The 12,659-nt window shown below is 39.7% G+C and overlaps 1 protein-coding gene across 8 annotated transcripts in view; it reads right to left on the bottom strand.

Moving 5' to 3' along the window:
• Positions 1–12,659, bottom strand: part of MEIS2 (Meis homeobox 2) — a 116,826-nt gene that overhangs the window by 23,242 nt on the left and 80,925 nt on the right. For all 8 annotated transcript variants that reach the window (XM_075192143.1, XM_075192144.1, XM_075192139.1 and 5 more), the window contains exon 9: positions 7,304–7,380. In XM_075192143.1, coding sequence (XP_075048244.1) covers positions 7,304–7,380 — 77 coding nt within the window. The remainder of the gene's footprint in view (positions 1–7,303; positions 7,381–12,659) is intronic.

The following is a 12,659-nucleotide window of genomic DNA, read 5'->3' as shown; positions in this document are numbered from 1 at the left end:
GAATGTTCTCAAGCAGCCTTATAGGAGCCCTGCAGCCTCCGATTCCTACTCTTAAATGGTCTTCACACAAGTGCTATGGTCTTTCCCCAAGCAGCAACCTAGGACTACATATCCCTTCAGGCATATAGTCCATATCGTACATTGTTTCAATAAACAGCGTGACGTTGGGCATCTGATCCACTAAGAAATGCCATATTATCAGTTTAACATTGTGAAACGCTCATGAGAGACAATGGGTTGTTAAGGAACCTAGTAGTGTTTCTCCTGATGTCAAGTTGGCTCAGTATGTGTGTCGATGTCTTTAAACAGTTTCTTTATGATACCCCCTTGGTGGGACTCATTAATACACAGCTCTATAAAAATAAATCTGCTTTAATCATTTCTAAAATCTGCAATCTTGAAAGTTAGGCCTAGAGAGTCACAATAAATTCACAGTTGCTTCAAGTGGCTCTTAATTATATTTAGGTGAGGAAGGAGTTACGTTTGTTACACATTGAGCTGCACCAATGTCACTACTCTTGACGCTATGACGTTATCTGATTGGTTGGAAGACATTTATGAACCGTGCTAGTGGGGAGTCACCTGCAAACTCTGAGCACCGCTAATAAGAACTAGTATTCTTTATTATTGGAATTAAATACATGGAGCTACATGGGAGATGATACAGTAAGTACATTCAAAATTGTAGGTTGTGGTTACGTATACTTATAGAGGGCTTTAACATGGAAGAATAAAACAAGGGAAGTAAACAGTGTATTAAAGTCAGTGGTCGAAGTGGGCTGATAAATGGTGGTATGCCATACAGTGGCTGGATGGCAAATTTTAGCCAGGGGGACTAGACTCAGCTCAGCAGCCTATCAGGAACATTTCAAAGGGAAATAATGCAGATAGCCTAGTGATCCAGCCCAGGGTAGCCCACAAAGGGACCAGGGGTGTGGGGGCCAAGAGAAGAGAGGAGACCGGCCTGCCCTGATGCTATACCACTATACCACCACTTCTTCAACGGCTTTAATTGTAAAGTCATCAAATTCCATTTAATTACATTTTCCATACCGCCACTCAATAGGGTAATACAAATATTTAACATGGGAGTAATTTTACATAAGGGGTCTCATTTAGAGTTAGATGCAAGCTGAGGTCTAAGATGAGCATATCTTGAATGTAATGAATGGAAGCATTGCATTAGCTAATGTATATGTTTTATACCAAACAGAAAGCCGGGCAAAGCACGAGTATTATAAAGTATCAGTTACAGTTATTAGTCGAACATATTCTCTAGATCGGTGGTCCTTGAACATTTTTTCATTACCCCCTAAGTCTTATCAAAAGTCTCCGCATTTACGGTTTCCCTATGGCAGCTCTTATAGTCTGCAAATAGTAAACTGATTGTTTAACCTCATATCAAAAAAGTGTATCAAATCATACACTTATTTAAAAATCGGATTTCAGCACTAAAGACTATTCAGTATAGGCATATCGATGGGTAGTAGAAGAGAGGGGACCCGGTGGGATCTCCGTTATCTCTGTAATACTGTTTTTATTATATTCCCACAGACCATTCAAAATTAGTCACCTGACTAATTCCAGATACCATGTGACTGGATGGCCTCACCTAAAGCTCAATACTCCTCATGCCAAAATGGAAAATAGGGACAAATTAGGTTACTCCCCTGATCCACACAAATCATGTCTGTTAAATCCATGGTGGCCGGTTCCAGTAAGGCCCCTTTTCCGTAGACTCCACCACTTTTACCTTCCTCAAACCTATACTGTCCCACGGAAATCAGGACTGTTTGGAGGTATTCCTAATGTAAAGACAAGCCTCAATATAGAGGCCTGATGTAATGATAACAGACTTCACAAAGATAAGATAGATGCATAGTAGCTTATGGGCTCCCAGCAGTCAGCATACAATTAGTGTTAAATGTACGAATATAATATTACAGTAGCTGAGTATAGTTATAACAACATGATATTCTGGACTTAGGGACTGACCCTGTCTAAGGCTGGGTACACACTACCGTGTTTTCAGCTGATTAATGGGCCAATCAGACGATAAATGACCGGTTGGCCCGATAAGACATTAGTGTGTACCCTGCAACAATGAACCATTCTCATTCCAAAGCAGAGATTTTTAAACTCAACTAAAAATGTTGTTTAATAATGTAACAATGTCGTTCCAATCCTGCAGTGTGTATGTACTCACCACCGGCAGTGCCCATAGCTCTCTATGGAGTGTGTAGAATCAGGATCTTTTCAGCCGATGGTTATGACAGATGAAGAGCACAGATCTGATGGTAAATCGTGTACAACGTATATACTGTGTACACAGGAATCAGCATGGTGATCGGGACTGGTAAAATTGCTACAAATATCACATTGTTAGTATTTTCCGGTAGTGTGTACCCAGCCTAAGAAGGTAAACTGGGCCAGAGCAAGTTCTCTATTTTCCCAGTCCTACATGTTTTACAGCAAATGATAAGTCCGTATTTAAGGTAATGCTTATTCTCCAAGATATGGCATTTCCCCCCCAAATGAAAACCAAATGGCTGTTCTACAAACCTTCAGCAACTTATTCCAAACACTCTCTCTAAAACAACATATGCTGGCAAGGAGAAGGGGGTGAGACATTTTTATCTGAGTTTGCACTAACCTGTAACCCTTTCACACTCTTTTCCCGCCCTCTAATCACTCATTATCTCTGTGTGATGATTACCTGCCAATCTGTTGCACAGTTTTAGTTCCTGGAACTGTCACCTTTAACCAGAGTAAAACCTCAGTTTGCTCCCTGCTAATGAGGCTGATATCTTATCACTAAAAGTCAGGGAGAGTTTCAAATCTCTTGTTTACCTTGAAAGGTGAAAGAGTGAAAAAGACAAACAAACTTTGCCATAGTTTGTAACCACACTATATATTTGTATATCTACCTATACTGCACACAATCATATTATATATATATATATATATATATATATATATATATATATATATATATATATAAAATATATATATACATACACACACCAACACACAGCTCAGCTTTCGGCTAAAACCGTGTCACTTAGCCGACAAAGTTTCTCACATTAATACAAATTGTTCCCAGTTTGTATAGTGTAGCCAGAAAATAGTGTCCTGTTTTGTGGGTGACCACATCTCAGCCATCACTTATTTTGACTTTCTTACTGATGTAGATTTTTCGGCAGCGCTGTTCAGTGTTATATTCTTTTTTATTTACTTAATCAATGCCCTACACATGGCGTGCCTCATTTAATTTTTCTCCAACACCTGTACATATATCCTACAGAGCATGCGCTGTTCAGAATATAATCAGGTATGAACCAAATATTAAACATATGCCTTTGCAATAAAACCAAGGTCACAATTGAGCTAAGGTGGTATGGAACGAGTTGTTAAGGTGGTTTATGGCACCCACACTTTACCTACCCCGACTGCCGCTAGTGTGTGCCCTTGTTTTTTTATTGCGTTGTAGCCAGGGGAGGGCTGGCAAAATTTAGCCCCCCCAGCCCAACCTGCCCTGGCTGTAGCCCATAAAACGCATACATATTACTTATTGTGAGCCTTCTCTTTTCAGCTGTTGGGCTGGTATAAAGCTTTCTTCATGCTGCGTCCACCCAGACTGTAAGCCAAGCCTGTCCAACCTGCGGCCCTCCAGGTGTTGTGAAACTATAAGCCCCAGCATGCTTTGCTGGTAGACAACCAGTTGATAGCTGGAAGGGCATGCTGGGACTTGTAGTTTCACAACATCTGGAGGGCCGCAGGTTGGACAGGCCTGCTGTAAGCTATGCTGACCATTGCTCATACAAAGCCCAGTTACTTGAGGAGTGCCAAAATACAGGATCTTTGTCCTATTTGGCCACACATGGAGTGCACAGATTGGATAGAGATCACATGACTTGGAGTTCTGAGAGATTTTGGGCCATTTGTGCCTAAGTTGGACCCCAAAATCACTCATATGTAGCCAGCTTAAGGCAGTTTATTTTACGCTAAATGGTATGTATTTGTATTTTAATATCTCTACACTGCATTTACGCTGTACTGAGATTTTACTATTACAGCTACAACTTACATATGAGAATCCTGTGTAATATGTGAGGAGCTTGTGCTAGATTCCAAAATGATGCAAAAATACATATCCCAGTCACATAATGTTGCTCTTGTCATCTAGCTATATTGGAAATTAGATTTCTGGATCCTTACATTTTCAAAAGAAAAAAAAAATTACAATAACCCCCCCTCCCAATATAACATATCCAAGTCCCAAAAACAGATGGATCTCTTGTCTGAAAAGCTTGGCTTGGCTTTGTACTATGTATTACTGTGTGTATCAGTCTCTTCTCTAGGTTAGCAGTTTATTTCTACATTAATCACGTTGACAGAAGCAAGGCAACTCAATTTTCTGCCTCTCTAGCTAGGCGCATCACTCTCTGTACTGCACTCAGCATGGAAACGGCAGCATCTAAGCTGTGGTTACTGGTTTAATTGAAATGCTATCCACACTATAGGGTGCATTAAACTCTGATAACAGCAGTTCCTGTGGCCAACTTAAGTAGCTTTGAAAAAAAAAAAAAGAGCAGAGGAAAAAAAAAAAAATTCGCCCAACTGATAAGTCAGACAAACCAGCTAATTCTCTGAGCGTGTCTCTCATTGTGATCCGTAAAAAATGGGGGGGAAAAATGAATCAGAGAACCACGAAAATCAATTGACCCGCGGGTGGCTCATCAGGAGCTCAGGCTGATAAAGCTAACGGCTTTGTTGGTGTCTGCCTGCCTGCACAGCACAGATAGAGCACTTTGTAAATGAACCTGCTTTGATAAATATATTAAGGGAAGCTGTGAATAAAAGGCGAAGGCTTCTCATTTGTAAATAGAGCCGGCTACATGGAATTAGAATGATAAAATAGAGTCCCATGTAATTAAGTTTGTATTAGTACTGAAATCCGTGCAAATACTATCCCCGAATTCTGAAAGGGAACTGTCGTTTCAATTAATCTGAACATCACCCCGGAATGTCGGGAACAAAATTAAGCCTGTGATAAAAACCGGGGCCTGTATTTTGATAAGTAAATCCAATATCATTTCTTTGCGGCTCTGATCGTTGTCTGAAAATCCTGCAGCTTCTCTGCTCCCCCCCCCCCCCCCCCCTCCCCACCTTCCTGTCTCTCTCATCCAGCCCTACAGTCAGGGCTAATCCACACAGAAAGGTATCGTTCTAAGGCTGGCTGTGAAATATCAAAGCGGGTCGTGTGTTGTCAAGATGGAACAAGAAACCACAAAACACAAATCACAGCGACCTGTTCAGAATCTTCAGAGCCTGTGTGCGCCTGTGAAGACCTCTAAGAGCAATCCTGTAACATATATCTAAAGGAGGCCGACTAGAGAGGCTCGGAACTCGGTCACATGGACTATAGACAAAAACCAGAATGAAACGGATTTGCACTAGATGTTCTGCTAATTGACTGGTTCCCGGTTACAATAAACACACGTGACTTTCTGTACCACTGCAAAAATTTAGAACACTTGGAGAAGGTCTAGGCTCAGAAGAAGGCAATTAGACCAAAAACACCACATTAATATAATCTAATACAGAACCTATACCGTGTGTTTAATTGGTTGGGAGATTCCAGTGCCTAAGTGCATGCTTGATTATTCCTATTTATTATCGGCAAATAATAAATGTCTTATTTGACAATACTCTAACAGGGCCGACAGAAAGGGTATTTTACATACACCCATTAAATAACAGTATATGATTTGGGAGGCTAAGACAAGAGAAGGATTAAACTATGATAAATTCTATCAGCGCTCACACTAATATCCTGCCCTTTGCAGCTACCAAATCCATTTCTATTGCAGTAGTATATTTGTAGCATGTTTTCTAATACATAAATTGCTGGTCAAGGCTAAGTGGGAGTATGAAGCGCTTCCAGATGATTATGAACACAGAGGTTCACTGAAATATGGAAGCTGAGAGCCCCTGCTGTAGACAGCATAAATCAGCTTGTTAAAAGGCAACACCAAGTAGCTTTTAATCAAATGTCACAGACTGCAGCATTATGCTTTCCCTCCCTCATTAAAAACAGAACCTCTGAACGCATTATTGGAGCACTGGAAGAATTGCATCTGTTGTCCACCACAGTACACCTCACCAGCGGTGGATCCAGAGGGCAGGGGGGAGAGTTTAGGGCAAATGCAACCCCCTAGCGCTTATGCACCACCTTACTGTCAAATATTTATATCCAAAATGTTTTACGAGGGTAAAATAATTGGTAACACCCTTTGTCCTCGACCAGTCAACCAAAAGTCTAGATTTGCCTCTCTGCACAACGTATGGTTGATATGGGTTTTCATAGGGTTTACAATAAACTGAAGAATCTGTATAGAAAATATAATTATACAACTAATTACCACAAAAATATTAAAAACAGTATTATTGTTATGGATTCCCAACTATACTTTCAAAGTGAATGTTCCAATATGGTATTTCCTCCTAGTGACATGGGCAAACTGCTAAATAATTGAGACCTCTACCCTGCTAAAGCCCCTAGCCTAGCCCCATACACGTATGTACCACTTCTAAATTATCTTGGCAGGGAGATGACCTGCACTAATTACAGGTGTATGCGGAGAATTAAAAAGTGATTGTATAGGACAAAATATATAGTTTCCAGCTTAAAAATAATACAAATCCACTGGTTTTTGTTAATGCTTTGAACATTTGCTTTTCAAACTTGAAATCCCTCACTTAGGAATTTTCCATTGTTAAAACCAGACAGGATTATGGGTAATGAGGCATTTACTGTAAGTAAAAAAAAAGACCCCGAGAACTGTTAATGGATATTCTATCGAGAGAGTTTTTAAGAAGGTTAAGGGATAATAACAAGGGTGTTTTGTTGGAAAATTGAGATGATTGGAAATATGATAATCAGAGTTATACATAAGGTATAGCTTTTGCCACTTAAAACTAATACAAATGACCTATCAGCTAAAGAATAGCAGGGATCAGCTCAGGGAATGCTAATATGTACTATATACAGACAGCAGAATGAGATGTTTTAAGCTGCTCCATTTCAATATTGGGTAGGGGCTTATTTGAACTTACTTGACAAGGGCAGGATTTAGTGTTTACACATTGGCTTCTATTGCATGGTTTTCTTATAACACAAGTATTTGAATCTATGGACTGTGAACGAGAGACAGAATATGTTTACTCATAAAGCTTGATCCCCTATGAGGCACATTATTTATAACCCACAAGTGCAGCATATGTAGACGGTCAAACTCACCAGTTATTTACTTGCAATATAGTCAGTCCTGTATCTTGTGCTAACTGTTTCTTCTGTTCTTCTGATGGGTATGGATGCTGGAACACAAAATCAGAAAACATTATAAATGTATTGGAATAAAACCACATTTCTTTTTTATGTCTATCAAATAATCTTTTTTTTTTTCCAGCAAATGATAACCAAATACTCAAAAATGACCTGTGCGAAGAAAGAGTCAATGTTAGCTGAAGAGCAAAATTATATATAATATTAATAATAATGTAACCTTTGTTTCATTTTTCAGTTTCCTTATTTCCTGGCCCTGGTGACAAAGAACAGTAAAAGTTCCTATTCTCAGCTGATTGGAGGACTGTTTAGTTGTATGAAAAATGATTGTACTTTTGCTTGTTCTGCACAATTCTGCTCGCTCATTGCCCTACGTGGAAAGAAACACAGGCAGTACAAAGACAAGCAATAAATCAGAGTTCAGAAAGTGGGGCAGCCAGTCTCCTTACTGCGGCTATGACATGGTTCTGTGAAAGGGCACTGGAGTCCCATCCCTCCTGTTTGCACTGCACTGTTTACACAGCCTGGAATGCTCCATTGCCAATACATTAGCCCAAGTCGAACAATAAATATCATCCATTCAGCACCAAGCAAACTTTTTCCGCTTCTATGAAGGAATTAGCAAAGATGGGCTCGGAGAGCAGCGATGCAATGGGTTACACGAGTCCCCCCCTCCCCAGCCCTCCTCTCCAAGCATAGCCGGATAGAAACTAAACCAACAGCTTATTGTTTGTGTGCCAAATGCATAGATATTGGGGCTTGGAGAAAGGAAAGAGACACTAGGATGCAATTTGTGATGCAGAGCTGAGCGTAATAGTATGTAATTGTGATTAATGATATAGGAGGGCCCTTGCCTACAAGAACTGGCAGTCGTCGCTCTCCGTCAGGTTCTGCAGGTAGTGGCGCACAGTCATATGACAGGGTTAATTCTGTTTGTATGTACACCACAGGCTTTTAATATTGTGCAAATGTTAAAACGGAAAGATGATAATGCCGAGTTAATATGGGTTAAGGATAAAATTATATAAAAAAAAACAAAACGACATTTTTCTGATTGCTGGGTGCTGACAAATTTTTGGCTTCCTCAGCAGCCTCTCTATTGAATCCATGTAATTACACCCAGGCTTGTTCCCTTGTCTGCCCCCCTCTCTGCTCCTCCTCTCCGCCTGCCCATGTTGCTAATGACCTCCTCACTGTTATCAAAACCACTAATAGTTCTCCACCCAGGGAAAAGGACTGAGCGCGGTATATTGGGAATCAGTGGGTAATTTGCCTGGGGTATGCAGAGTACACTCACACTCGCCTTATCCCATCAGTGCTGGACTGTCAAAGGCTGTGAACAGCCTGTGTGATAAATGCTACCTCTAACCCACAGGCTGCTCCCAACAATGGCACTGCCACCTATTCTCCTGGCGGTAATGGAGATAATGAATGAGGTCTGACGAGAAAACCAGCTCATCACCGTCCCAGGGTGGCTGGGAACAGAGTGCCTCCAACTGCATGGAGAAAAAGGAACTTAATTGGCTGAAAACATCATTTAAGAAAAAAAAGAGGGGGGGCAGTATGTTAATTTCACTCGACACTGTGCAAAGCTGTTAACTAGTTCTATGCTCTATAATGTGGCCCTCTGGTTTATTCTCTGTTAAATCCCTTTGAAGCAATGGCACTCCTTGCTAGCAGCTTTGGCCTGCACTTTGCTGCTTATACAAAAATGAACATTGACACTGAAAAGGAATTGATGGCAAATTGATTACAGGTACAGCCTTCACTTGTGCTCTGTGGCATCCTGATTATCGAGAGCACCATCGTTCACCCCGCAATGCACACAAATAAAAAAGTGCTTTGCAGTTTAGTAAACAGAATGTTGTCCTTGCTGCGGAGATATGACTCACTCTAATTATTTCTATTGACGCGACTTCGGTTATTGAACCAGAGTCATTTTATGGTGTAATGAGGTGTTTTTGGAACAAAGAACACGCAAAGCGTATACATATAGGTTGGTCATTTAGATACACAACCCATATTATCAAACACTTTTATATGATGCCTGTTGTGAACATATTACGCTAATTCTATTATTTTGCACTTTTCAAAAATGAAGGAAAAGAAGTTGATAAAATGATTGGAATATTGAAGGAAGATTTCCTTAATCAGTTCTTGTCACTTTACATCTGGCGTCTCCAATGCCTTTAGATTGTAAATTCATATATTCAGGGATCGCTATATGTTTTATTTCAGTGAATGTTGTTTAAAAATTGTTTAATGTTTAATGTTTTAAAATTCTTATTATTGCATGGTACAGTGGAATACGCTGCAGTTATTGGGTAATAACATTGTTGTCTTTACCAAAATACTCACAGGACTTTGTACGATCCCTTATATTATTATTATTACCATTTATTTACATAGCGCCACTAATTCCACAGCGCTGTACCAGAGTCATTTTATGAGAACTCACATCAGTCCCTGCCCCATTGGAGCTTACAGTCTAAATTCCCTAACATACACACATACAGACAGACAGACTAGGGTCAATTTTGATAGCAGTCAATTAACCTACTAGTATGTTTTAGGAGTGTGGGAGGAAACCCACGCAAACACGGGGAGAACATACAAACTCCTCACAGATAAGGCCATGGTCGGGAATTGAACTCATGACCCCAGTGCTTTAAAGCAGAAGTGATAACCACTAAGCCACTGTGCTGCCCTTATACGTTTCAATTAATGTTTAGAATGCCTCATATATCGGATATTGAGGGCTCGTCAAGAATTTTGGGATACAGGGTCTTCATCGTAGGACACAAGAGCTCAAGCCTACAGTTGGCCATGAATGGAGCAATACGCTTGGGAAATTTAGTCATTCTTAACCACACTGACAAGAACTATGGTAGCTTACTGCTTAGCACTGGGGACATGAATTTCATTACGTCCAGGGCACTATCTGTGTATTGTGGGTTCCCCTTGTGTCCACGTGGGCTTCCTCCGAGTGTTCTGGTTTCTTCCCACACTCAGAAAACACACTGGTAGGTCAATTGGGCTTCTGATAAAAAATGAACCCCAGTGTGTGTTTGTGAGGTAAAGAATTTAGATTGTAAATTCCAATAGGTCAAGAACTGATATGAATGGTTAAATATTCTCTGTACAGCATAATTTGGTGGTGCTATAAACATCAATAATAAAAGACATCCCACCATGTGTTGGATTAAAATTATTATTTTTCTCACGCAAAACCCAGTCATGATCTAATTGACTTTTATTTAACTTGTTGGTAAATACAATCAGCCAGTTAACCTATGGGCATTTGTGTGTAGTTAAAGCCTACTACACTGCATAGGGCCCTTGTTACCGTCCTTTGGTCAGTCCCAAAATGTTATATATAGGTACAGTTTGTCCCTCCACAGATCAGACAGTTATCTTAGAGTAAGAGTGTATAGGATTACTTGTGTATTGTGTCATAGTGTAGGCAGCAAGTCTCAGGATTGTATCATCACATGCCGAAAACCAGATTAACCCTTTAGCAATCAAGCAGCCAATCAGAGTTACCATATGTCTGTGAGGAGTGTAAAGGACAACAAAACTATAATAGACTGCACAGCATTATAGAACCTTCCCAACTAAATGGTATGAATAATTACTGACAAAAGGTTGCAAAAGAATCTTAGCCACTGAATGAACATCATGTTCTTCAGGGCAGAACAACAACTAATTGAGCATATTAAACAAAACACACAGCCTAAGCGATTACTGAATGACATCACTAGCTCAGGGGTGTTATTCCTTGGACTGAGATCCAAAACAAAGGTCCAAAAACGTGGGCCCCCATAATCCTCTTCGTACTACCAACTAATATACGACTTGTGCTTTTTAATAAGCCCCAATATCCTCTTCCTAACAATCATTTTCTTCATTTATAGGAAACAGTAAATTAATTACAAGGGCGTGCCTTAGTGTTCAAGATTGAGAAACAGGTCATAAAGCTAATTCACAGGCCTAATTATGTGCCCCAGCCTGAAAGCAATTAATATTCTTGTAAATATTGACTAGAACCGTGGTAGTTTTGTGTCATAAGAATTTATGTGAAGTGTGGCAACAAATGCCACAATCTTGTACATGATGTGAAAAACTTATGACAAGCAAAGAATAAACATCCTGAAACAGAAAGTTACTGATGGAGTTAATGTTACATGCGCATGTGTGAACCAACCTCAGGAAGAGAGCAGAACGAAGGGGGTTGGTGTGGGAGGTCACATCTCATATTAGAGATTATAATGCAAAATATGGGAACACACCATCGGCGTGGGCGTAATTAAATTAATTAGCGATATAAAGCTCTCTGAGTGAAGTGTCTCAACACACAGAGGTATATGGATAAAACAGGTTTTAAATATTTAGTAGGAAGCCATCTGCTGCACGCTGGTTTGTTCTTCAGAAATATAAATAGACTTGTGTATATAAACCCTTGTGCATGTCCTCAGCCTCTGAAGTGGTTATACTACCTCTCTATAAAGACAGTTTACAGAGGTGTATAGTTTCATCTCTGTCTGACTGTCAGCCTATCATCAACACTCAGACACATATGTATCAGGTTCTATAGGGGACTTTTGGCCACAGATCTTTCAACTGAACCGACATCTAATATGATCACATGACCTATTGGTCATGTGACCCTCCTGAACATTTCCCCAACTCTTTTGAATGTATAATGGGGGTCATTTATAAAAAAAAAATGGCAAAAATGTACTTCTGCCCACAGCAACCAATCAGATGATTGCTTTCATTTTAAAATGCGCTAGACAATTTACAGTTAATATCCAACCGGTTTCAGTGAGCAATTATGACTTTTTTCCTTTGCACTAGTATTCTAGTCGCCTATGAAGGTCCTCTAGCTGCCATTTATGACACTCTACTGTATATACTGGGATATGAATAAAGTATCCCGGGAAACCTGCTGTAAATGCTTTACAATAGATTACATTATAATAAACGTTTGTCATTATGTACTTGAGACAAAATCAAAACAATCCAGTGATACTTATATTTGAACGATACTGTTCTAAGTCGCATTATGACGATATAAATATGACTGTATTTTTGTTAATATTTTGTATTTAATTTGCATAAATGCACTTTTTTAATCTCAGTGCTTGCATTTTTGGTATACTTTTCTGTTAATACCAGTGTCATTTTTATTTTATCTTTTATCTTTTAATGTTTTTTTAATTCTTTACTAGCCCGGAAATGGTAACCACCATGCTTGAAAAATGCAACAAGAGCATGGAGGTTAAGCCATTATCCAATCCCAGGAGTTACC

Source organism: Mixophyes fleayi, chromosome 12, assembly GCF_038048845.1.
Source record: "Mixophyes fleayi isolate aMixFle1 chromosome 12, aMixFle1.hap1, whole genome shotgun sequence".
NCBI lineage: Eukaryota > Metazoa > Chordata > Amphibia > Anura > Limnodynastidae > Mixophyes > Mixophyes fleayi.
This window is presented reverse-complemented; position numbering and strand designations above follow the sequence as displayed.